Source organism: Eucyclogobius newberryi, unplaced genomic scaffold, assembly GCF_026437365.1.
Source record: "Eucyclogobius newberryi isolate DKJ021-1_F unplaced genomic scaffold, fEucNew1.0.hap1 SCAF_14, whole genome shotgun sequence".
In the NCBI taxonomy this organism is placed as follows: Eukaryota; Metazoa; Chordata; class Actinopteri; order Gobiiformes; family Gobiidae; genus Eucyclogobius; species Eucyclogobius newberryi.
The window spans coordinates 16,519,168-16,546,307 of record NW_027315768.1 but is presented as its reverse complement, the minus strand read 5'-3'; the positions used below and the strand labels follow the sequence as shown (position 1 = coordinate 16,546,307).

General features: G+C 41.6%; 1 protein-coding gene across 2 annotated transcripts in view; it reads left to right on the top strand.

Annotated features, from left to right (window-relative positions):
* The first annotated feature begins 1,581 nt into the window (after positions 1-1,581).
* igsf3 (immunoglobulin superfamily, member 3) overlaps positions 1,582-27,140 on the top strand; it is a 107,454-nt gene continuing 81,895 nt past the window's right edge. Inside the window, exons 1-2 of one of the 2 annotated variants that reach the window (XM_072444544.1) lie at positions 1,582-1,835; positions 24,872-25,252. In XM_072444544.1, coding sequence (XP_072300645.1) covers positions 1,790-1,835; positions 24,872-25,252 — 427 coding nt within the window. In that variant the 5' untranslated portion in view covers positions 1,582-1,789. The remainder of the gene's footprint in view (positions 1,836-24,871; positions 25,253-27,140) is intronic. The other variant, XM_072444543.1, reaches the window with a different exon arrangement.

Sequence of the window (27,140 nt, the reverse complement as noted above, 5' to 3'; positions counted from 1 at the left end):
CAACAATCCTTACTCGAGAGTGGATTCAGACTGTATGCTTAGTGCAGTGACTTTTACATTATGTTCATCATTCACTTTCTAGAACTTTAGCTCATGTTTTGTTCGTGACCTACTTCATCACTACTTTATTTAAAGTGAGTATGTGGGGCAATTCTTTGAACTTTTGAAGACAAACTTGCATAAAATATGTGTAACATGTTGTTAAAGAGAAATTTTGAATATTTTTTAAAGCGTACATTCTCAATGTTATTAAAACATACACTTTCTCTGATTCCCAAGGCTGAGAAGAAGGCAAGGCAACTGGAATATTCATGATCAATGTTAAAATAGAGGTTAAATTCAGGTTAAATTTGTATCTACTGGTTTATATAAGGCTTTAGCATGTCACGTCAGCATTATTTTAGTTTTTTTAATATACAGCTACTACAGCTATAGCTACCCTTTTCTCATTTTTAAAAATTGTCCAGGAACTTTAGCAATTGTTTGAAGAGAGTATAGTCTGGGCCCGAGTCTGGGGTACAATTACTTTTTGTTTTTGTTTGACCCCATGAAGTGAAGCTTGTATTATAAGCTGTTGAGACGGCTTTGAATGCCTCTCAAACAAATAACAACTGTGAGAAAATGTCAAGTTTTGAGGCTTAATTACCCTCCACTTGATTAAACCTATTCATGATATTGTGGAAGAAGTGGCCTAAATCCAGTGGGCAGCCGCGCGTGCGCGCGCGCGCGCGCGTGCGGCCTCTCCCTGTGCGCACTGAGCGCCACGCGGGCGGGGCGTGGCTTTGGAAAGGGGGAGGGTGCAGGCAACACGCTGCTAAGTTTTCAAACTGCCCCGGCCAAACAAAGTGCCAAGCCAAGCAGGAAGCAGGGAAGTAACCTTGGAACAGGGAAACGCGACGCACTGTCCGCTTTTTACAGCCACAGGGACCTTTACTCCGGGCGCGTGTGCGGGACAGGTGAGCTCCGCTCGTGCGCGCACTCAGGTGATTGCACTTGCGCCACCAAAGCGAGGGAGCACTGTTCCGCTGCCTTCGTCCTATTGATTAATCAGATCTATCGTGTGAGAGCACAAAGCCCGTGTGCGCCTTATCTGGAGCGCCCGCCCATTGGGCTTTCTGCGGAGCGATAGCGGGAGAGATTGATGATAGTCTCCGGGATTTGCCGCGGAGAGAGAGACGGAACGAGCCGCTGTGGACTGCTCGGATTTGCTCTCTCATCATCAGCGGAGGCAGGAGGGCGGCTTATTACGGGCTGACATCAAGATCTGCTCCCTCCAAAGTCTTGTCAGAGGCTCTCCCCATCACAGACTTTGGCGCTGCTCGCTCTGTTCCACCGGAGGCTGCCTCAGAATCGCCTCCGCAGTCTCAGATGCGTAGTAACCGGGGAGGAGGAGGAGGAGGAGTGGGCTGGGTCGCCTAGACTTCCATACATCCCTACGCACACCACGTCGGCGGTGATAAAGAAGCAGATAGGTGCGGGTGAGCGCCAGGGGAACGCACGCACTGTGGGGCTCCTCTTCTCCAGTCGCAGCAGGACGCGTGAAAGCGAGAGTCGGACAGTGGCGCTGACCAAAAAAAAAGCCTCATTTGACTTTCAAACACGAACCCCCCTCTGGCTCTGACTATCTTTTGTCGCTTGGGATTTTCCTTCCTTCTTTCAGGATACGCGGTGAGCCACGGGACCGAGCACAGGCGCGCTGACCGGCGGGACTGGACTATAGAGAGGGACACGTCGCTTCTCATCTTCACCATCCAAAGGGAAATACTACAAGTCATAGATCTGTGGGGCAATGGCAACCAGTGCGCCCCGGCTTCTCCTCGCCTGTGCCCTGCTTGGTGAGTACCGCTGGTGGTCCTAAAGAGAGAGAGAGGAACCTTTGATTTACTGGTGGACTCTTGTGCGCGCAGCTTGAGTAAAGTGGCTGTCAGAAGGTAGACAGAGGGAGCTGGTTACGTTGATAATCTTTGGTGTGATGTGGCAGATGCCCCTGAACAGCTGTGCGCACGGTGAACTAGGTTAATGTCATATTTGGACTTGAGTCACAGATTAAACACAGTGATGAGAGTATGTAAGCGGTATAGTCATGTGTGCCATTGTAAAACTACACACATACACACACATAGACACACACACACACACACACACACACACACACACACACACACACACACAGAGAGAACACCTGGGGCACCGCGCACACCCCCTTACGTGGAGTCATCCTCTGCTTCTGCCTCCAGGTGAACTCATCATAAGTCACCGCCGGTTCGAGTTCGCACACCTAGTTGTGATCATGTATGTGGTGCCATTGTTGATTACTCATGGCTCCAAACAGTGCATCCTCCTGGCTGTCCCAAACAAACGCCAGATGGCTTTTTTTTCACTCCCAGTTTCAGGATGGGGCAGCCTGACAACATCGGAGGAGGAGGAGGAGGAGGAGGAGGAGGTGGAGGAGGAGGAGGAGGAGGAGGAGGAGGAGGAGGAGGAGGAGGAGGAGGAGGAGGAGGAGGAGGAGGAGGAGGAGGAGGAGGAGGGACAATGGGGTCGTGATAGTGGTGGGTGCCCAATGGAGAACCCCGTTTCGACCTAGAGGATTAGCAGTGGCAGCTAGTGTGATGTGAATTCAGTGAAAACGTATTAACCTTTTGGTAGAGAAGTGTACAATTGCTCTAAATGTATGTGTTGGTAAATGTTAAGTTGCTATGTATGACGGTAGATACCTGTGATGCAACTAGGGATGTCAGAATATCACATTTTTGGTGTTACGATGATATATGAGAAGAAATAGCACCGTTTTTTTAAGCTATTCACACTGATTGACTGGCCCAAAAAACTGTGAAATGCTTAATGCACTTTCATTCACATTGTGTGACAGATGATCATTCTATTAGTATGTGGCCAGCGGTTTTCCCCCCTCCTCTTACTTAATTGTGAATCACACAGAACGTTCAGGTGTTGTGAAATGATGTAATGCCCTCTATGGCAAGTGTGAGAACATCGTTTCATGGATTAAGTAACACAGTGAAAAAGCCTTACAGTGCAGAATATGCTGTGGCACTTTAACACATACTCCTGTGTTGAAACATTAGAGATGCTTTCCAACATCAAAGCAGGGCTATAATCGTATTTAGGGCTATTTTCAGAATGCCTATGTGGAAGGAAAGGTTGGAGTTGCAATGTAATCACCTGTGTCATTTGGTGATGTGGAATAATCGTTCGGAATAGGAGGGAGGCTGCAGATGCAATAGTTCTGCGGAAGATCAGTCTTAGTTAAGGTTGGCACTTTTGGGGGCATGCAGATCTCATATTGAAGTTATTATTTATGATGCTGACTGTGCAGTGAGGGATGGATCTGGATGCTTATGGTATGGAGCATATAAAGGGCCCAAAGCTATGAATGTTTATTAGTTTCGCAAATGCGATATCTTAAAGTGTGAAACCCGTGGAGTGAGTTCGTGAAAGGCAAAGTAAAAAATAAGTAATGTTATTGTTGGATATGATGAAATAACACTTGATACAGTTTTTTTGTTGAAAACTGTTTACCGTATTTTCCGGACTATAAGTGGCATTGGAGTATAAGTTGCACCAGCCAAAAAATGCATAATAGAGAAGAAAAAAACATATATAAGTTGCACTGGAGTATGAAACGCAGTTGCAAGTGTGAAAATAACCAATAATATCACATATAAGTCGCTCCGGAGTATAAGTATATAAATATAAGTATAAGTCGCACCCCGGCCAAAACTATGAAAAAAGACTTATAATCCGGAAAATACAGTAGTTACTTAGATACTACAAAATACTTCCGCTAATAGTCTACTATCAAAGTTTACATTGAACTCATTATTAAACTTGTGATTCAATGTTGATAGTGTCACTAAAGCCCATAATGGCTGGGCAACTCGGTGCATGACACTTTATTCACACTCATTCACTAAGAAAGTATATTTTTTGACATTCAAAGTCAAATAATGTAATTTTCTTAACAACAGCAAAGGAACTGCCTTTCGTTGTATAGTGGAACCTGGTGTTATTTGACCGCAAAGTGCTGAAAGTGTCCCGTTTATTCAGCTACAGTGACAGTATAATATGTGTGAGCCTGGCTGGTTTAACTGTGAAATGCCTGAGTGCTTTCCATTTACTGAGCCCTAAACGAAGAGGTTAGCCCTTGCCCAAGAAAAAATCAACCTTTACCTGCTTTCCAATACCGGCTGCTGAAAAAAATTAAAAGAAAAAAGAATTATCCTTTTCTCAAATGACCGAAAGCCCATGTTTAGCTGTCAAGATGGACGCCATCACTTTGTCACGGTTGTTATTAGCTGATGTTTTATTTATATCCTTCATAGCACTGCCAAATCTGAGAGACAGGTGAGACTTCCACGCAATTACTGAACATGTTATGAATGCATTTGCGGCAGATGAGAGTCGGACACATATGGATGGTGTGAGTGTGGTGGGGGTTAAGGAGCCAGGTGTCACATTAAGTACATGCAGTACAGTGAGGCACAGATCAGTTTAATAACTAGTGCCTTTTTCAGACATGGATCTGAGCAAATATCCACCACCAGTCCACAATAATTTTTTGATTTTTTGACTTGCGTAATTATTAGTTCTGCTGTAGATTGGGGCTTTTGAAATGCATTATTAACCAAATAAAGTTTAAAATATGCAAACTTCTAGGCTTTTGAATAGAATATTAATGATTAAAGTGTATTATTGATGAATATCAGAGATTCCTAACCAATAAACACTGAATTTTAAAACCTTGATTCATTAAAAAATACAAAGATGTGTGTAAAACTTATTTTTTTTTTAAAATGGGTACTTAAGTATTGTTTACTTTGGTACATTTAATTAAGTACTTTTTTGCTGCACTCAATTCAGCCAGGTCACAGCCCTTTAATATAGTGCTATTGATGTTTTTTTTAGTAATAAGTAATACCCTGTAACTTTAAGTACAGATGGTGGAAAGCTAAGCCTCCATGATTGGCACAATCAAACAACATGCGGCAATTTAAGAGCTTATTTCCTTTCAAGGCTTACAATCCAATTCCTTTTCCTCCTCTTTGCCTTAGTGTATGCGAGAACAGTTACTGGCAATTAGGCGCAGAGTTGATTGCGTGAGACGCGCTGTTAAGGCTGTCACCGGTAAAGTGGTCATGAGAAGAGGACTATATTTTCTATTTCTGGCAAACGCACTGCCAAGTCCTGATGTAGACAAGTCTACATCAGGACTAAACACAGACTTATTTTAAAAAAAAAAGGCAATGAACCAACAGTTTAAATGTAAAAGACTGATTAATACCACCACATTAATCCTTTTATCAGCCACTCCCTCCGTCCTGCCTCTGCCCCGTCCCTTTCAGTGACAGATGTGACTTCCCCACCCTAAATATGTGGGATAGTGTTAACTTGTGTGGTCAGACCGACTGCTTGTCCTGGATCAGCTGTTGCCACAGTGTGAATGCCTTCCATGTGTTTGGGAGCTGCAGCTGACACAGGGGAGAGTGCCGTCTAGACTGAGGGATTCCACGCAACAATTTACTGTCATCACTTTGCACATAGGATATTGTAATTTAATTGCATGTTATTATAAACATACTATTTTGAAGTACGTTGACAATGTTCTTGCATTATTCTAATTGCTAGACAGTATTGGGTGATAGCCAATGTAGTAAGAAACATTGTAAAAATCCAGTCATGGAAATGTATTTAAAATGTATTCATCGCCTCTTCTGTTTTTGTCTTTTCTTTGCTCTAAATTTGTCACATCCTTTGTCTTGCCTGTGTAAGGAGTTGCATATTGATGTGGCATAGGTTTTATTGGCTGCCATTCTTCATTAACCAAGTCAATTTATTGGGGTTCAAGGCTGACAAAAGCGCTGAAATTGATTTAATCTTCTGCTTTAGATTGTTCTAATGATAGTCCAATGTTTGAAGTTATGTTTAAAGTTAAAACAGGCACCGCCTCTTACATCTAAAACACGGGCTTGCAGCTGTCCGTCTGTGCCTTTGCTGCTTGTTTGTATTTGTATTCACACACTTTTGTTTGCATCACAGGTGCCTTTGTGTGCATGTGACACAAGCGTTGCCGTAGTTTTTTGTATGAGAGCGTTTTCTTGTAAATCGGAACATTAAGTTAAGCAACGTGAGCTAAAGAAAAATATAAAAAAACGGACTAACTTTTACCACCAGCTGCGTGGGACTTTCTCAGATATGCATTTGGCATATAGTGAACACTTTATGAAAATGCGGTAAATAAGTCGGGACATTATGTGAAAAGTGTTATGAACAGCTTTACCACGCTTTTCATAAATAGTACCTTCTTTTGAAATTGAAGACTACAACACTTACAGCAGCTATTAAATGAACTTTAATCTGAATCTGAATGCAATATTAAAAAAAAAAACATTTACTCTCATCCAAACCTCCCAAAAGGTGTTCAAACTAAAAATCTTCCATCATAACTGACATATATTTACTCATTTTGGTTATGTTTGCTGTTTTTTGGTCCCAACTTTTTGTAAATGTATAGTTACTTTTTTCTGCCCTCATTATTTCTGGATTCGGAGTGAACCCTACACTGTCTGAAAGTAGAATGTTTGGCGCTTAGTGGGCAATGTTGCGTTATGTCTGGTTCACGGCTAAAAACATGTCAAAATAGTGCTGTTACTAGCCACAGGGCAAGTCATGCGCCCTGTAATCCAGTCTTTGCACTCAGCAGTGGAAACTCACACCAAACTACTACTGCTAGAGCAAGTCGACTCCCCCGCATGACTCCCATCCTTACGAGGCAAAGAGGAGGGGTGAGGAGTACACATTAAAAGATTCCAGGCAAATCTTGTATTTTTAAATCATGACTGCGCTGTTCTCCTGGCTATCGGGATCAGAGTGGAGTTGACCAGCGGTGCATGTTGGGAAATTCAGCGCTGGCGGAGTGAAGTTTGTGCAGAGTTCTTTGGGGAGACTTCCTGCCTGTCAGAGTGAATCAGGGAAGTGTTTACAGCCTCAGTTAGCATCTGCTTTGTGTCTGGTGTCTGGCTGGAGCAGGAGCGGGCAGTGCTGCTGGTTGAACTGTCAGCTTTTTGTAAACGTCACAAACTTGCTCCCAAAGTGGCTTATATAACCAAACTACCCTGGTGGTGAGGAGATGAGGGCTTTTCAGGGACTTTCCTCAACTAAAGCCACCCCAGCCAATGCACTCGTGGTCTTGTCTTCATCTCAAACCCTGTTTACTTTGGTCTGTGACTGGACTCGGCCTGCTCTATCTTTAGACAACTTTCTATATGTTACAATGTGGTCTTTTAATGATTCAGATAAAGTCCAAAATCATTCTAAAACTGTTCGGGAAAGGTCACGGTTCGTCCTGTTCATGTGATTTAAAAAAATAAGATAAAATTCAGTTACAATACTTCTAATTTTGATATTAGTATTAGTTTTATTAGTTGATTACTTTCTAATTTTCAATACCTTGACTTGTTTCTGCTAATGTATTCCCAACATATGGATGTTTTGCGTGTCTGGCCAGTAACGTAACATTTTTATGTTTGATCCCGACCTCAACAGTAGAATATTATGTACAGTATACTACAAAATGTCACATTTAATTACGATAAGCTGACCTTATTTGTGTTTAGCCCAGCCGGGCTATTTTTCCTGCTCGTCAGGTCCCTCCACACCTCAGCCTCCACTCCCAGTCTGGTCATGTGACTAACCACCACGTTGCTATCAGATAAGCTGTGTTTTGGTGATAACAGCCCAAGCAAACAGAGCCGTTTCTCTCTATTTGCTTCATGAAACACTAAAGAGGCTGTTTTTAGCTAATTTGTGTACGTGGCTCTCTCCTGGTAAAATGCTACTCCTCTTCTTGTCTCTAGCGCTTATGCTCCCCACGCCCATTTCCCAAACAATAGCACAGCCCTAAAGCCAGCCCACCTCCTCTTCAAAGAGCTCTAATTGCAAACGGCCCTCCAGTGTGATCCCGGGAGCAGATATTGCCGCTCCCGAGAGCCAGGATCCACTGCTTTTTAATACCGACGTCTACCTATTTACAAGGCCCTTCATAAGCTTAGACCAGCCCGCCCACTGACCCCCTCTGGAGCTCCGGTGCGCTCCACCCCCACCCCTCATTTTCAGACCCGTGAGGGTGTGAGATATGATGACGACTGGATTTTACTCCTCCACACTCGTGCAATCACAAAGCCCCCCCAGAGCTCCACGCTGCCGCCCTGCTGGGTCAAAGGCTGAATGAGCAGCCCAGTGCATCCCACACACAAGTGTATCTATGGTGACTGCTAACCTACCTACCTAAGAGATTTATATTCAGTAGAGATGATAAAATAATGTGATTTTCTTGCCCCTTTGGCTTATGGTGATTAACGTTCACAAGTATATACGTATATATATAATAAAATGCAAAATACAGAGATCATCACAGACTCATCATGTTGGGTTGTGTAGATGTTTTTGTTTCAAGGCAAACGTTTTTAAAAGAAACGGCTTGCGTTTTGTAGCCCATGGTACGTTTAGGACTAAGAAACACTCACTTTTAACTGTATTTTAAACTCTCAAAAATGTTTGTCCTTACTATTGTGTTTCAAAGTTGTTTTATTGTACTCGGTGTTGATGGGAACATTTTTTTTAAATTATCGGTTGGACATTTATTAACCTTGTATTGACATTATTTTATGCAGCTAAAATTACAGAAAAAGCTAAAAGATGGAGTGATATGTAACTTTCCATATGAACCTTATTCCGGAAGCCTATCTGGGCACTGCCATACGACGTATTTCTTCTTCCAGTTGTATTGGTTCACATGCCTTGGAAATCGGTGCAGTGTTGACTTGTTGGTCATCTGAACATTGGATATTTTACACAAATCAACATGCTTTATAGCATAATTTGAACGGTGAGATATTTCACTTGTTCTCCATTTGAACCAACGATGTTTTCCGCTGGACAAGAAGTGCGATGACAATGGAAGTCCCGATACGTAAGAAAAAGAGGAAAAAGTGGGCGTGGCGGAATACGGTCAATATCCCAAGTCTATAGGCCTTTTTGTATTTGGAAAGCGCCACAATAGGGCCACTATCTCATTTTGACACAAAATGTTACCCACAATGTTAATGAACTAATGCTTGAATATAAATAAATCACAGTTACAAATGGTATTCTCCAAAACAATCATGTTTTCATTTTTTCTTCATTTTTAAAGATTATTACTGTCCGTGTACTTTCTCATTACGATTGGGCTCATCTGCTTCTAAACACTTTGACTGTGTTAGTGTTTGTGCGTCTAATCACTTAATGCATAAAGGCATAAATGTACAAGCTTGCCTCCCTTTATCAGCCCGAAAAGGGAAAAACACTGACAATGACCAGAAATATTTCATTAAAAAATATTTTAAGCCAACTAATTAGTAGTTAATTAGCTTCCTCTTGTGCAAAACATGGGGGACTGATCGCTCATTGCCAGTCACAGCTAACCCAGTGTAGTAGATACAGCTGTCTGGCTTAATTGTGCACAAACATAAGACAGATAATGGCTAACTCTAGCACAGTATTTTAACAGCCTCTCACTCTTCTCCCACAATTAATGCCATGTATTAAGTGGTTTGTGACAGGATATTAAAAGTTGCTTGCGTTATTGTGTGTCAAGTGAAAGTTTGTTGGGGGGATATCGGCTGCTTTGTCTCAGATGGGGGGTTGGGGGAACAATGTGGCAGAATGGGGCATGAGAAAGTGCCGGGGGGAGGGGAGGTTAGCGAGGGGAGCAGGTGTCCATAAAGAGTTTTAATGTGCTGGTGAATGGCTTTAATGTACTGGAAGTGTCTGCCTTCGTCTTGCGATGAGTGGTTGTGCTTTGTCCACTGTACTGACCGGTCATACATTATTAAAACATGCCATTGGGGGTAAGAAAGCAGCACCTTAAAGAGTTAGATTGAACAATGCAGCCTAAACGGCACCCTTTCAGTATAAATAAAAACTGTAAAGTTTTGGCAAGCAGGGATGTTTTTAGATGTGAGAAGTTACAGAGGGCCGGTGGACAGAGTGTTCGCAGTGGAAATAGAAATGCAGTCGCCACGTTGGAGCAAATTATCATCTAATCCTTCTACTGGCTGTTCCCAATGGGGGTTTCCACAGCACATGATCTGCCTTCTTGCATATTGATTTGGTCGACCACCATATGCCCCTGCTGCCACAATCTTTGCCATTTACTTGGGTTTGGGATCAGAACAAAGGATCCATGTCAGACTATATCAAACCGCATGGTAATGTAGAAAGAAATGCAATTATCTGGTTTGATAATTAGTTGTATCAAAATGGAGATGGATATAGTGACAATGCTAGCACATGGTCTTAGATAATACTTTTAGTTTTAGGGCATATTATTTTTTGTTAAGAAATCATAACAGCTCATAAACAAATCTAGGGGGCCGAGCGTAGAACCTTCATATTCAGGGCCCACTGCCAATGTATTAGCCAAATGTTGTGCAGAAACAATTACTTCTTATTTGTCTGAGACTTCAATGGCTACATGGGTAGAATGTATTTATTGAAATGCTCAAAATGAAACAAAACAGAGAGCCATACATGTTTCACCAATCCCTAAGTAATATTGAATATTGAAACTTGGATATTCAGTTTGATTTGTCTCTAACTGCCATGGGTAATCAAATTGTGCTTTCTACAATGAGACATAATAATCATGTTTATCTTGTTTTGTTGTAGCTCAAACACTTCATCTGACGAAGTAGCTTGTGTAGTTGATGTGGAGAAAGAAGAAATTAAATTTGCCTGGCATCGCTGATTACATTTTAGATTGCAACTGTGTGAAAAATGTAAACTAAATGACTCTTTTTAAAGGTTGAGAGAATTAACTGGATGCTCATTATGCGTTTCGAATGATCACTCAAGATGAAATAATGGAACAGAAATGCTGTTGTTTCTATTCAGCTATTGAATCGGAAAGCAGAACGGTGGAGGATGTGGGAGGCTGTATGGACGAGATTAGGATCTGGTCTATCTTCTTGACACTATCGAGAAAAGCTTTTGACACCGGGAAGAGATTGAAGGAAAATATGAATCAACCAATCACACACTCCGTTCTGTAGCCGCGGACTCTTACACTGACACAAATTTACCCAAAGCGATGAATCAGCCATGAACCCACACGCACACGCACACCACTCATTGCACTGGTCTGGCGTCTGTTAATGAGCGACGGTGCAGGTGGGACCATCTCTGCTGCTGCTGCCCAGGGGGTCCATAAATTAGGATGATGTGGCGTGCGGAGAGCAAAGTAGCATGACCAAGGTATGACAGAAAATGGAGGTTGTAGTTCAAATCTGTAGACTTAAATCAAATGAACGGCAGGTTGAGACTTGTATTTCACCGTTTGGAGGCTTGACCAGCTAAGGACGACTTGATGGAAGGGTTAAAAAGGCACGGCAATCTGAGCGATGTCTCGGGATAATGGGATAGATGGCGAGGGCAGCACTGGGCAGGGTTTACATTAGGTAAATGTTGATTTGATCATCTGTGAATGGAAATGTATTTTGGTGTAGAGCCATATAAGCCCTGATTTGTTCTGGCATTTCTTTATCTTTGGATTCTAGAGCTCTATACTCCACAGATTGACAATTGAAAAATGTATGATATCTATCTGCAATTTGCAAAAGATTATGGCGTACACTGCGGTGTATTCTTTCAGTGTGATATTGCTTTTTTGTGGTTGATTTGAATATCCGTTGACAGTTTGTGCAATACTTTTTTTTTTTTTTGCATGTGGATTGCCAAACCGGTTTATTTTTTGTCAATATTGCCCACGCTTACTGGAGATTGGGAAAAAACAGAACAGATCCTTGTTGTTTTGTTTATATCATACAGTTCCTTGTGCAAGAGGCAAAAATCTGGGTCCAGATTTGTTTTATTATCTGAGATAGTTAGGCTTGTTAGATAGATGATGGATAAAGCATTGATTCAAATTGGCTTCATGTTCAGGGCGACCGGACTATTTTCACAATTTTGAGATAATACTATTACCAATAGCTCAGCGGATGTAGCGACTCACCACTCCATAATGTTGCCATATTCTTTTGAATGAGTTATTGTTAACATTTTCAAACACTTCACTCACAGCTCGTATGACACAGATTGGACTTTCCACAAATGACTTCCAACAGCTGTGTGCAACTGAAAGACACGAACAACAGCCTGTGGATCCATATTTCAAACTCTCCTCTTCCCCGGCTGCTTTTTTTTTACTTAATTAAACCGGACAATAGACTCTTTGATCCTTCTATAGCCTCTAAATTCACCTATTATTTGAGCGCTTACCCATGTCTAACAGGGATAATATTACTCCTCGTTTTACATTGACACAGTATATTGTGTGTGTCCAATGTCCCTGACTCTAAATGCCAAATTGTGCATGCTCTTCCCCTTATTAGAGAGGCGTGGGTGTAATGAGCAGTTGTTGTCGGCCTGTGTCAGCTGTTGGAGTGGCCTGCTGCTCAGTAATAGAAGTTTAAGGTCTGTTTTTTTTCCCCGTGGCTGTCTGTCAAACAATCACACACCAAGGCGCACCTGTTCCCCCGGCCGGCCTGGATGTTTTCTTCCCGCGAGCACAGGAAAATAATTTGGACCTGTAAATAGGAAATGCAGTGCCCTCACCTCATTCCGACTCCAAAACATTCCATCTTGTAGCACCATGCCCGGGTATAGATTTGCGAAGGAATTTGAAGGGAGGTCAAAAGGTTGCTAATGACAACACTGCGCCATTGCATTCAGTATGAGTTGGAGGATAATTATCACTGCAGGAAGGATAGGGATGTTGGTGTATTAAAATGTAGTGCAGAGGACGGTTAAGGCTTGTAGTTCGTGATGTAAGCCAGAAACCCATCAATCACAAATCCAAGAATCAGAAGAAAACGCTTGAGGGGAAGAGCGGGAGTCTGTTCACTTCATTACAAGCGTTTATGCCATGTACAATCACTGACCTTTACTGAGTTTTCAATTTTGTATCACATTCAAGCTCTGGTTTAAATCTTCTATTTGGAGGTGGAGATGAAGTAGTACAAGGGATGGGCAATTTTTCTGTCTTTACCGTTTGGTCATCTTCCTCTGGCGTTGACGCATTGAATCATATGCTTCTATCTGACCCTATCTTTTGCATCGTCTTCTCTCACTTTCTCTTTTCATGGCAGAAATAATCTCAGCCAGTACTTGTATTTAGGGTTCAGTATCTGTAAACGACTTGAAATAACTTGATATACAATGTACGGGTCTATTTCTGTTGACGGTAAACATTTACACAGAAATCAGTAGAAAGAAACTGATTAGGACCAATGCTTTCTCATGGTCTGTGAAAGTAGAAGTAGTTTGAGTTTGATTAATTATACAGAACTGTTCCCAGATAAAAATCTCTTTCTTAAGACGGTCCCAAAAGGCTTTGCTTTCATGTGGCCCCCTTCAGTTTCCCTGATCGTTGATCACTCAATCTTTAGATTGGTCTCATAATTATGTTAATGGCTGGAATATTCTTATAGGAATCAAAGACACAAAAAACTTTGGGGGAGTTTTTTTTAAATCCAGGCCCTGTCTTCGTTGTCAAATCTGTGTGTAGCACATTAGTCTGGAGTAGACTTCAGATTTTACATGTTGGTCTTCTACCCCCTAAGGCACTTGTCTTTCCCGGCTCTTCTGTTTTTCACTTTACTCTCCTCTTGACTACCTCCTTCTGAACGTCTTCACAGATTTTCACATCTGTGGGAGCAGCCTGAACCTCCCTGGGGGACCTAGGACATTGACTGGGCCCATTTTTTTGTCTGGTGCTCATTATTTATTAATCTTTCCAAGGCTGAACTTTTTTCTGTTTTATTTCACTTCTTCTGATTGTTTAGCAAAATCTAATCTAGCGGTAGTTTCAGTTTTGACAAAAATGGATGATAAATGTTTTAGAGGAAGATTGTGCTCTGTTTGCTTCCTTGAACTTGCTATACCAAATACAATGAGTCACAAAATATACATTTTTCATTGAGCTTTTACATTGCATAATAATTCTTAGCATATCCTATCTCTTACTCGCACTCTTCGCTTTCTCCGGCATTGAGGAAGGCCTAATCTATGTAATTGGAGAATGTGTTTTACTAAGGCTTTTGAGGGGAAGATAATGCCGACGGTGTTTAATGGAATACTACATATTTTATGAACAATGAGTAAAAAATGAAGGCTAACGGTTAATACTTAAAAATGTAGGGTTGGCGACATGCTAGTCTTTCACAATTCAAACAATGAGAGGGCTTGCTCTATGTCGTATGCATTATTCATCGGCCACCTCTGAATACGCCCTCATTAACACCAAATAATCCTTCTCCTCTTGTTGTAATTTGACATGTAAGTGAAATAACTCCCCGATTTCCATCTTTGATTCAACTTTCCGCTTGAGTTAATGGGGCGATGGAGGCACGCTTGAGCACAATACTGTCAGGGAGTCAAAAGATGTTCCATGTGCCCAAATTGTGAGATAAAATGTCTCACTTTTGTTGAAACACGTTTTGGAAATGATTTTTACTCAAGTAGGTCTCCACACACATGATGAATTAAAACACGGCGCACTCTAATGGCATCATTCATCTGCTCATAATGGGATTCATCTGCTGATTGGTTTCTGGGGTAATCACTTGTGTTAAAGCAGTTGGTAAAAAAAAAAAAAAACCTCAAGAATCTCTAAATGTGAGCTTGTATCAAGGACAATATACAAACTGGCTTCCTGTTGCTATGAAAAATTCCGGCTAAAAAGGCCCTGTTGAATCAATTGCCAAATTCAGTCACTATTGATGAAGTTGTGTGTAAAGGCAGTACAGAAGGAGAGACCACCATGTGACAAACCCATATTACATTTCAAATTTTACTGGTATTTTACTCCATACTCAATAGGGCAACGTTCATGAAATGTCCACCTTTACTGACCTCTGGCTGGAGTAAAGCCTCGTTTCCATGAGGGTGGTACAGGGCTGAGCGTCTTGGTCCAGTAGAGTTTCCACTGTGCAAAGTAGCCTGTACTAAGTGGCTTTTGAGGCATAGGTCTGGATCCAGGTCTGCTTAAAGCTGCGATGAGAAGATTAGATAAGCGAGAAAGAAGACTCAAGTGAAAAAAGGTGGCAAAAAGCAGATATACACAGAACAGTAATCATTTCTCACCAAATGCTGACTTGAAACCACTGTATTTAAGATAAGATAAGATATTCCTTTATTGTCCCACATGGGGAAATTTCATTGGTGTAACGCAGGTAGATACAGAGGTAGATACAGAAGAACAGATCACTTATAGGAAGTCTGAAAAACACTTTCAGTAGAAGATCTCCTATAAATAAATAAAAACTCCCATAGACAAATAAATAAATAAATAAATAAATAAATACCATTGCATGTGATCCCGACAGTAATTGCACATGAATATGTGTCACGACAGCACATAGATTGCACATGAATTGCACATGAATTCCAACAGCAATTGCACATACGACAGAATTGCACATCAGTATTAGGTTAGGTCAGTATTGCGACGGGATAACGTGACGATCTCCGGGTAAGACGACTGTTCTCCGCAGTTTCATGAGTTCCTCTTTTGTGGAAACGCGGTACGGCGCCGGCCAGGGGGCGGGGCCGGAGCCGGGGGGCCGGGCCGGAGCCGGGGGGCCGGGCCGGAGCCAAGACACATCGCAACGACACGACGAAAACACTCAATCCAGCCGAATAAAGTCAAAACAAGTTAATTTAAAGCGATTCCAGTGCGTGTCCCGATCGTTCGTGAAGTTCCTCTTTCATATAAACGTGTATATAAACGTGTACCGACGACACGCCGTACTTTAGCGCGGCCGGAGGGCGCGGGGGGCTGGTGGGCTCGCTCGGAGTTCAGTTTCAGCTTACTGTTCTATACAACAGTTTGAGGACTTATTTTTGCTCGCTAAATATATTGGACTAAATTGGTTTGTTAATCACTGTAGCAACCATTTTAATTCCTTCTCATTCTCAAACCCATGGATAGCCTACAGTGTAACATTGTAGATTGGTTTTGTTGCTGCAAGTGCTGCTGCTTTTGATAAATGAAAAATGTTGGATTGAAAGCCATGAACAAAAGAAGCAACATTGTCAAAACATCCCTGATAATTGCTCTATTATGGTGCGTTTTGAGCAACCCTGCTTTGTTTATTACTCCTACCATCTTATCAAGACACTTTTCTCTCAGAACTGAAATATTTGCGCTATAGTCATCAATGTAATAAGATATAATATGAAAAGGGCCCTTAACACAATCGCTTAGCTGCTCAATGTTATTATAGTGAGAAAAAAAAAATCCTGGCTAAATTTGACTAAGGTGATTTATTCTGCATTCCCTGGTCAAATTAACATGAATATTGATGTTATTTTCCTATGATTCTTCCTGATATTTATGCCCTACTTGCACTAATCCATTTTGCAGGTATTCCCGGCATCATTTATGGAAACATTGAGTGAGCAGTGATTGACGGGCGCCTCCCCATTTGACCTCAGCAGTGAACGTGCTCTTTGTTGATCACACCTGTCGCGCTTTTTATTGTACACCTTTGTCTAGGTGTATAATTATCGCTGAAGAGTAGAGTGATGGAGGGGGGGTCTCCTCTCTGCTACTGCTGTTGCAGCTGAGAATAAGACACTGGCCGCAAATGATTGGATTAGTGTTTAACCCTCCCTTCCACTTAGCATAATCCTCTTTGCAGATTTCTTTCCTCTTGTGTGAGTGTATGCACAACCCATTGCTCTGCATATAGGAAACAGCAAGGTCAGTTTTGCCAGGTTTCAAGCACCTATAGAATGGTGTGGAATGGCATGACATGTAACGTGTACTTCCCCAAAGGCATTGATTATAGAAGCAACGATACGCTGCCCAGACCAGGATTCATTCTAATATTTTAATCCGGTGGTAATAAATGCTTTATCCATTGACCTACCAAATCCTTATGTCTTGGTAATCTTCTTTCTTTAACCTTATCCCATCTGAATTTGCTACTGCAGATCATCTGTCAGAGGTCAGCAAATTGATATGGTGCTGCAATTATTATTACAATGTTTTAATATACTTTTTAACACAATAATAACTATGCAACCTGATTTTCACAAAGCAAAAGGAGGAGGTACATTTTAAAATGTGTAACTCATTCCTAACTCTCATCAACCTTTTGGCAAATCATTAATATCTACATGCATTCATTTTAGGCGCACACACGTTTTTGCTGCTTTTAAAATATACTCTTTAGGGTCAGGTATTGTACCCGGACTGACAAGACTGAAATTATTGTCTTTGGCCCACAAAAACAAAGATAAAGGTTTAGCAGTCACCTCCAGTCTTTTTCTCGGGAGAAGTTAGAAATCTGGGAGTAATAATGGACTTGAACTTTTAACAGCCATGTCAAATCAATAACATCTGCAGCTTTTTAACATCTGATACACTCTCCAAATCAAAAGTATAATGTCTAAACCAGACATGGAGAGACTTATCCATGCGTTTGTCTCCAGTAGACTAGACTACTGTAACGGCCTGCTCACTGGCCTCTCCAAACGAGCTGTAAAACAGCTGCAGTACATCCAGAACGCTGCTGCTCGGGTCCTGACTAGAACCAGGAAGTATGAGCACATTAGTCCTGTTCTCAGGTCTCTGCACTGCCCCCTGTGGCTCAGAGAATAGACTTTAAAGCAGTTCTGCTTGTGTACAAGTCTCTCTATGGCCAAGCACCAAAGTACATCTTGGATATGTTAGTGCCATATGAACCATCTCGGACTCTGAGGACCTCATGGACCGGCCTCCTGCTGGTGCCCAGAGTCAGGACTAAACATGGACCGGCCTCCTGCTGGTGCCAGAGTCAGGACTAAACATGGACCGACCTCCTGCTGGTGCCAGAGTCAGGACTAAACATGGACCGGCCTCCTGCTGGTGCCAGAGTCGGGACTAAACATGGACCGGCCTCCTGCTGGTGCCAGAGTCAGGACTAAACATGCACCGGCCTCCTGCTGGTGCCAGAGTCGGGACTAAACATGGACCGGCCTCCTGCTGGTGCCAGAGTCAGGACTAAACATGGACCGATGATGGAGGACACTTGGTTTTATTGATGTACATTAATTAATTTACTAGTCAGAAAAAAAAGATTAACATTGACAAAACCCAGATTCAATGGAGACTAATCTAGTCCTAAAGTCCTACCATTTTCCTTTTATAAAAAAAAACAAAAAAAAAACAGCAAATTTCTGTCTGGTGAAGTGGTGCTTTTACAATATATTTAGTTTGTTGCAATATCAATCATAAAGTTAGCCAATATTGTGGTATCAATACCTTTTAGGATATATTGTGCAGCCCTACTGGTGTACCTGGTGTGTGTGGAGTTTAAGCCTCATCAGAAGTTTGTGATCCTTTAAGATCTACTCAAAATGAACGCGATTTGTGCATTTGTCGTTGCAGAATATGATTGTTTATCTAAAATCACCTATAACCTACCTCCAAACGATTGTAGATGTTTTGGTTCTTCAAAACTTAGTCGTGTGGTTCATTTCAGGACAGTTTGTTCCCGTTTTGACAGCAGCAGCACATCTGAAAAGCCCACATTCTTTCCATTTCTTGTCTTTTCAGCAAGCTAAATATGATAGCTTGGACCGGGGTGTGAGAAATGGAAGATGGTAACGTGACATGTATCCCCAGTATGAATAAGATGGGCATTAATAATAGAAAATTTAACAAGCCAATATGGGCACTTGGTGATCCAGTTCTGAACAGCCAGAGGTGAGGAATGGGGGATTACGCGTAAGAAATGTGGAATTGAGCGATCAGTTGGAAGGTCTGCGGGGTTTGCGATGTCATTGTGAGACTTATAAACAGCCACAGCCAGAGATGTGCACTTTGAAGTTGCATAGAGCCGCTTAAATCCTGCCTGAAAAGACACTGAAGGCCCCCAAAGAGGAGAGGGAGACAGGCGGGGGACGGAGCTGGTGATTGGCGAGTAAAAAATCCAAAGTAACGGAAATGCAAGTGTGTTTTTTTAGGCCTTCTGACAGGTGGAGTGGAGATAGGAGAGCTCTCAACCTTGCTATGAAAAGTGTGTTTCTTTCTTCTCTTGGATGGATGAGTAATGTGTTTCTTGGACGTGGAGTGGATGCAACATGAGAAGTAGTGATGCAGCAGTGCAGAGCTGGGAGCTGATCTGAGTAGGATGTGGGTAGACCGGGTGCCATCGCATTAGGAGCTCTGACATCACGGTAAAAAGGGAAAATACACGGCCAGGCGGCTGAGTCATGAGGAGTAGACTCAAACAGACACCGTATAGACTCGATCAATCAACCTGAAAACTCTCCACTGTCGAGTTGTATACTGGTAGGGATATCTAAAGTTATACAGGGGTGTTGTAGACTAAGCGGCATTATATTATATATATCACTTCTGCTTGTAGTAGATATCTTCTTGTAATATTATACCACCTTTGATTCTTTGCTTCTGTTACCCATCTTGTCTATCAAATTATTATGGTAAGTGCCTACTCAGGCCTGTCGCAATAAAACATTTTGAAGGCTGATGTATTACTACAATAACATTGAAACTTCGTAATGCCACTGACATAATTACTCAAAAGCAGGATTATCTAAGTAAACTCTTTTTAAAAAAGAAAAGAAAACTGTGAACTGCAATAAATAAACTGCACAAAAAAAATCCAATCGTTTTCTTAGAATCCATAATAAGTCATTTTTGTTACTTACTGACTCTCTACAGATCAAATGGTCTCTACAAGTGCAAAGAATCTGTACACACAAAAAAATATTGAGCGCCATAAAAGTTAATATAGTGATTATTTTGATAGGCAGCCCATTCAAACCCCCATATGTGACACAAAGGGCTTCAGACATTCAGACACACTTGACTTTGACTCCAGAAGTTGACTTTCAAGTTGCTTTAGACAAATGGTCTTACTGATGCAACACATCAACATTGGGATATAACTTTGACTAGACCTGGTACTAGACCCCAAAATTGACCTGGAACAAACCAGGACTAGACCAGATTGAGGCAAGAACTAGACCAGTAATAGACACTGACAAGACCAGGCACAAACCAGGATCTAGAACAAGACTAGAACAAGTATAGATTAGGATGAATCTGAACTCAAAACTGGGCTCAATCCAGGGCCAAACCAGGGCCAAACCAGGACAAGTGTGCTTGGATCCAACAAAGAAGATAGCATTGTTAATCTTGGTTCATATGGAAAAAATATCTTCAAATTTAGGGCATCAAAGTAAGTTATGTTAAGACGATTAAGAGATGCTTTCATGGTGTTGCTGTTATCATGAAACTCACCGTAGAAATGGGGAATAGAAGTTGTGTGAGATCACTTGAACCAGATTCATTTTTCATACACCACCTGCTGTGATTGGATTGTGCGCCAATTGTACAAAAAGGAATTGGACATGCTAAAGAATTTATTAACGCTGCGAGTTGGATGTGCCGAAGAATCAAACAATAGAAAAGGGATTGGTACTTTTCCAAATCAAATTCACAATAGCCGTTTGAGAGAAAAGATTAAAATGTGGCTCTTCCAGCAAACCCGTTCATTAGACGTTTCCTCATGCAATAAACAAAACATATTCATCCCTGCACGTGGACACACACGCTAACATTGCATTCAAATGGGTGCATTAATAACAATGGAAGTGTGACAGAAGTTACCATGAGGGGAAGAGGATGGGGAAGTTAAAAAGCTGTTGTAGTGAATTATTAATGCTACCATTGTGCCTGCTCTTATACACTCATGCACATGCACAGCTGCAGTCCCCAGCCGCTGGTGTAGACAGGAAACAGCGGGCTAGTTCAGTCTGAATTAGGCCTATCTGTAAGTGCTCTGTTGTGAGAAGGATGCCAGGACCTGAATGGTAAATGCTATGTTGGTCACAAAGCCCTTGCACAGAGGTATATGGGTGGGCTATGAATAAGGCTACGATGGACAATCACCATCTCTCAGTCCATTGTACCTACTGTAACTACAAAAACATGCTTAAGCAGCTGTGTAGAGTTTTGAATTGTTTAATTTATGAAGCAGAAGAGACCAATTTGTGTAAAAGAAAAATAACATGGTAGTTCTTTAAGCAGCTTTTTTTACTTTATGTGGGCCAATAAAGGATTATCTTATCTTATCTTAAGTACACATTTGGCAGCAGTACCGGTAATTGTAATTGGGTACTTCTAATCCTGTAACTGATGTACACGTTTTCCTTCATCTTTCCAGCCTTTATCGCTATTATACTATAGTTGCTCAGAATAATTGTTTCTTTCCTTGCGTAACGTTTCAACACATTTTAGTAACACACTTTTCACATTTGATCTCGATTAATAACGAGAAGAAACGAGATTGTGTTAGAAACAACATTGTGTTATTACCCAAAAAGTGTCAAGCGAGGATACAACGTTTGCTTACACTAAAGTATAAATTAAATTCAAGCATAAATGTTGTTGCTAATAAATGAGTTTATGAAGCCTCATTTTGGCTAAATTAAAATGCTAATGAAGCTATTAGTCTTGTTGCTCTAAATCTGTATGAAAATGACTATGCTTCATTTATAAAGGAAGCAAACAGCTGGTTTAACATTCGAGACATTAGCGCTTTTGTGTATCTCAATTTACCTTAAATTAAATGTTGCCTTGTGACATTTAAAGGCTGTCGAAGAGAAAAGGCAAGAAACAATTTGAAGTATACACAAGTAATAAAAGAGCAAATCAAACTGCCGTTGCCAGATAAGTTGAGTGGAATCCAGTTTGGAAAGGTTGCTGCTGAATGACATAGTATCTCCTTTTATAAGTGTAAATGTCATCATGATTTCATATTCTCTTGTTGCATATTAAGAACTGTTTAAAAGTGTTTTAGGTTACGGGAGGGGATAAAAAGTCCTTAACCTTAAATTAACACACATAATATAATGAAAACACTGTATACCGGTATTCTTTGACTAAATAAATTCTACTTTCAGGATAAGATAAGATAATCCTTTATTGTCCCACATGGGGAAATTTCAATGCTTTACTCTTGGATTTGAAAAAAAATAAAAAGTTTTTATTCCCATTTACCAAGACTTTATTAAATGTAATAAAATCTTGGTAAATGGGAATAAAAACAGATTTTATTCCCATTTACCAAGATTTTATTAAATTTATCTCATATTTAAATCAAAGAGATAAGATAGCATTTAGTGTCACAATTTTAAACAATACATCTAAATAATAGCTGTTCCTTTGAATTCACAATGTGTTTTTTTATTTACTGTTTTATTTTAGTATAGATATCTCTAAAACTAATCAAGAAAAGGTCACATTTGTCCTATTTGTATCTATACTTCTTCCAATAAGTATCTATTTTTGATACAAATTTTATCCATTAGTATCTGCATATAGTTTTTTTCTTTACAATCCTTTTGCTATTTATTAAGGTATGTGAACAGAGGAAATTTGCCTCAATGTCAAGTTATCTGTCCGTTTCAATAGCCGCAATCATCCGAACTCGAACCGTAACTTACACCTCAACATCTGTACGCTCTACACTGATCGCTCAGCAATCAACAGTATTTGCACTTGATTGTGACTGCCGTGCTTCTGTAACCCTCCTTGTTTGCTCTCTGGCTGTAGATAAAGCTTACGCTGCGTGTCAAGCAAAGCGGTACTTACACCCTATGCACCTGTAGTCGTTTAAAGTCGACACGGCCCTGCACGCCCCGCTGCCGTGTTTGGTACCAACGCACTGACTATCTATCCACTGAATCCCAGATGGCCTGCGCTGGTCTCCCCCTCTGCAGCTGTGTGCCGTGTCCTTACATACAAGGGTTAACATGTAACAGTGTGTGGGCCAGACAGAAAGAGTTGCAGAGGAAGGATGCAAGTGGTTTCTGTGGTATTCCGACAAGCGTCTGTTGTGGGAGCATGTATGCCCACACCTCAGCCCACAAGGCACAGGGCATGCTGCATAGGAGAGAGAGAATGATATTGATTTGGACTGGGACTATTACGAAAGTATGAATCATGATTTGTTTCCTCATAAAGTTTTTACATCAACTTTAGGTCCTTCCCTTTCATAGGTGGGTGACAAAAACTATGAAAATGTCATGCTTATGTTCAGCTATAATAGGAATTAGAAAAAGGTCTGTTGATAAGCAATATCCTGCTTTCTGAGGATTTTTTTTTATGTTATTTTCCAAGTATGAACTATATATACTATATACTATTTTAGCAGTTCACTGCCCATTCACTGCATCATATGATTTTATTTTATTTTTAGTGAAACAAAATCCCCCCTTCACCCCGTTACCCCCAGGCCCTGCATTTTGCTGCACAGCCCCTGGTCCTTCACATCTTCACCTTTTTCTCTCCTCCCCTTCCTCCCATTCCTCCCCTACCTCCCCTACCTCCCCTGCCTCCCCTATCCCCTCTGCCTCTCCAGCCTCTACTGCCTCCCATGCCTCCCCTTCCTCCCCTTCCTCCCATGCCTCCCATGCCTCCCATGCCTCCCCTTCCTCCCCTTCCTCCCCTGCCTCCCATGCCTCCCATGCCTCCCATGCCTCCCATGCCTCCCATGCCTCCCCTGCCTCCCCTGCCTCCCCTGCCTCCCCTGCCTCCCATGCCTCCCATGCCTCCCCTGCCTCCCATGCCTCCCATGCCTCCCATGCCTCCCATGCCTCCCATGCCTCCCATGCCTCCCATGCCTCCCCTGCCTCCCCTGCCTCCCCTGCCTCCCATGCCTCCCCTGCCTCCCATGCCTCCCATGCCTCCCATGCCTCCAGTCAACACTCGGGCAGAGTTTTTTTCTCAGGACTGCTGAACTTATGTTTTATGTTGTAGGTAAATTTATAATGGTTGTCATTTGCAAGAACGAGTTTGACTTTGCTGCGCAGGCTTCCATGTGCTGCTGTGTTGGCGGCAGTTTGCGCTTCATTAATTCACTCTTGCATCTTTCTCTGTGAATATGAGGCCGATTAACATCAAATAAAATACTTAGTATTTTGTTGCAGAGCAAGGCTATGTGGCCGTCGTGTTCCCCTGTGGCCCTGAGCCGCCCACGCTTCTGTTTTTCTAAGTCTGATTCGAAACCTAAACAAGCCCACTGCTGGTCACCTGCGCCCCATAGTAAAGAGAAAAGAGAAAAGCAGAGGTGATGCCACAAAGAAGGAGAGTAAAGTTTGTGCAGGTCTAGACGGAGAGAAAGCACTAACGTCTCGCAAGGATAATAACAGCTAAGCATCAGTGATCAATACAAAAATCCTAGACTACACCACTATTTCATCGCTTACCCAAAGCCAGCTGGATCCACAGATCAGACGCACGCAATTGTCGTGAATGTTGTGAATAAAAAGTCAGGTTCCCATTCGTCATAAAAACTGTATGTTTTTGGCTTCTTTGCAGCTCATGCTGCTGCACGCATGGATGCTCAGCTTGGCTGAGATAACCAATGTTTTGGAAATCCCTTCGCGAGCTACTCAAAATGTGGCCATGGGCCAACAATAGGTTGGAGACCCCTGCACAATACATACAAATAAAAAAATATTTTTAAGTTAAACCTACACCCCCTCAATATTCTAAATAGTAATTTTACACACATTGCATATTTAACCCTCCAACAACCATTTTTCTCAGAGCCTTAGAAAATGCTCAGTGTTGACAGCTCTTATGAGTTGTGGGCTTCTTTTTGTTGTGTCTTTGAATGGGAAAAGCCAGACAAGCTGACTGTATGAGTAATATTACCTAATTGTGATGTAAGGAAAAGTATATCTCACGTCTGTTTCTTGAAAATTAATCTATACTTTTTCCTCTTCGTAGCCGGTATTGCCGTGGCTCAAAGAGTGGTGACGGTGCAGAGTGGCCCGCTTATTCGGACGGAGGGCTCCCATGTGACCATCTGGTGCAACGTGTCGGGGTACAAAGAAGGCGTGGAGCAGGACTTTGAATGGTCCATGTATCTGCCTTCGGTGGCAGACAGGGAGATCCGCATTGTGAGCACGGCGCAGCAGAACTACGCCTACGCCGTGTACTCCCAGAGGGTCAACAACAAGGAAATCTATGTGGAGCGTCTGACCCTGGACTCGGCCGTGCTCCACATCACCAAAGTGCAGGCCAAGGACCAGGGGCTGTTCGAGTGCTACACACCCAACACGGATGGGCGCTATCTGGGCTCCTACAGCGCCCGCACAAACCTCACCAGTAAGTCTGCCCCCATTTGTATGAGCACAAACACCACTGATTCACAAACACTGATTCAGTCCCTTATGAATGAAAATGAAACAGAAATTGAGGCAGTGAGTTAACCGTGTCCTAAAAGTAGTAGTATGGCTCTTATAGAGCCCTTACTATCAAACAAGTATTTATTTATGCTACAACATTCATTCATACATTATTTTTCACTCTCTGTTTAGTAGAGTCAACCTTGCTACCGATATTGGTCTGACTTCGCACTTCACACTGAACTGAAGCTTAATGTTTGCAGTGAATGCACTTGACACGCTTACATTCATTTCCATTGCAAGGAAATCCAATGAGAATCCATGGCATTGAATACATTTTTAACCTGCCTAAATTTGACCGTATGCGAGTCAGAGACTTATTTTTTTATTTTGTCAACAGATGAACCAGCTTTTAGAACCAAACATTGCACATTGCTGCCTGACGAGCGTTAAGCACGCCAGCAGAACATTAGGATTTTCTCAAATGTACCACCATCTGAATATTTAAAGGCAAAATCAAAATAGATGATAATAAATCTATTTCCACTTCCACTTGACACAACAATGTACAATGCATAATTTAATATTGAAACAGCAACCTACTATTCTCCACTTAACATCATTGTGCAGTTTGAGCATATGACAGCCAGTGCATCGTAAGTGGGCAGTTAAAAAACATCATCTGCTCCTTACATTAGTCCATATTGGTATGAAGCTGGTATTTGTGTCGCATGCTTCACAGTCGAGTTAAGTCATCACTGTCGGCTCCGTTAAAAATATATACTCTTAAATGTTCTCCACATCTGTCATCTTCAACTGAAACGAGGAGCGTGAACATTCTGTCTTTCAATGTCAAAATGCACCTGTTCGAGGCCTGGACATGATTCCTAAAACTGTCTTTATGCTACATTTTCCCCCCCAAATTCCTGCAGAGATGTTTCTGTGGCACGCTCCATGTGTTGGGGGATTTCGAGCACTTATTTAGACCAAGGCTGGGCAGCTACTGAGCAGTACACAGCTGCCATAGTTGGGGATTTCATGTCATTCATAACTGCATGCCTTCATGACTGGAGCGCTTGACCTTCCTCCTGAGGTCAAAGTGCAAACCAACTCCAAACTGGCTTCTAGTACCTTCTATAGGCCACATTTAGCTTCAAGGCCAGTCATACTATAATGAACAATGTACGGTAATATCTGGCAATTGGTTTGTATAAATTTTAGTAATAATTCTAATGTCTAAATAATCATCATTACATGTTGCATTGCTGTTTCTGCCATGATCTCAATGATGAAACATTGGCACCACTAGGACATTGTTCAGTTACTGTCTAATTTAATTTAGATTTTGTCAATCTGATTGGAATTCCTGGTTATCATTCAATTCTTATTTTTTTATGAAACATATTTTTCATTCATATATTAATTTATTTTCAACGTTCTCTTAAGTAATTTCTGGTTTAGCCTGACAAAAGGAACAATATTGATTTAATATCTTATACCACCCACATACGGGTCCTGACCCACCAGATGAAAAATGATAATCATTACGCATTTACAAAGATGAAAGTTTATCTATAAGTAACTGGCCTTTACCCTTTTGTCCAAACGACTTAAATCGGAATGGCTCATGTAATATTATGCATACACAGCAACATAACATTATTTATACCTTAGGGCAAACGGTTGAGAGCTGTGGGTAAATATCTGGGGCATTAGCCATGTTTTGGATTATGAGAGGTGGGGTCAAAGTGAAGACAGAGATTATATTTGATAAAGGAACCTGTTTGAGAGGGAAAAATTGTCCGTTCAAGTTATGACCTCAAAGCATTGGAAGAAAGACAACATGGCATAAACATTGTGATGGCAGG